General features: G+C 66.7%; 1 protein-coding gene across 1 annotated transcript in view; it reads right to left on the bottom strand.

Annotated features, from left to right (window-relative positions):
- GPR146 (G protein-coupled receptor 146) overlaps positions 1 to 507 on the bottom strand; it is a 25,115-nt gene that overhangs the window by 11,903 nt on the left and 12,705 nt on the right. Inside the window, exon 3 of the mRNA XM_014535272.1 lies at positions 1 to 507. Within this exon, the coding sequence (XP_014390758.1) occupies positions 1 to 507 (507 nt within the window).

Raw genomic sequence — 507 nt, 5'->3', positions numbered from 1 at the left:
CTCCAGGAGGGTCAGGTAGTGCGGCGTCCACAGCCCAAACTGTGTGCACACGGTGGCCACCAGGAGCCTGTGCACCGAGGGGTCCAGCCTCCCCGAGTCCTGGTCGAGGGGCGTGTCCTCCTTGCGGATCCGGGAGATGAGCACGAGGGCATAGAGCACAGCCAGGCCGGGCACCAGGTACCCGATGAACACCATGATGGCGTCGGCGGCCTCCGGGTGCTGCATCTTGGCGCACTCGACGATCCTGGCCGCCACGTGGCTGCAGATGTAGAAGAGCAGGGAGGAGAAGCTGGTGAGCAGGGCCCCGCCCCAGACGAAGCCGCACACGTGCCGGCTGTTGTAGACGCTGGACATGTAGGTGCGCGGCAGCGCCCGCTCGATGTAGTAGTCGAGGCTGAGCAGGGCCGTGGAGTACATGGTCACCAGGGAGCAGACGTTGAACAGGACCAGCAGCGTCACGTGGGCCTCGCTGCTGAAGCCCCACAGGGCCCACCCAGAGGCGGTGGG

The sequence above is a fragment of the Myotis brandtii genome, unplaced genomic scaffold (assembly GCF_000412655.1).
Source record: "Myotis brandtii unplaced genomic scaffold, ASM41265v1 scaffold1408, whole genome shotgun sequence".
In the NCBI taxonomy this organism is placed as follows: Eukaryota; Metazoa; Chordata; class Mammalia; order Chiroptera; family Vespertilionidae; genus Myotis; species Myotis brandtii.
Note: the sequence above shows the minus strand (reverse complement) of the source record. Positions and strands in the feature narration are given on the sequence as shown.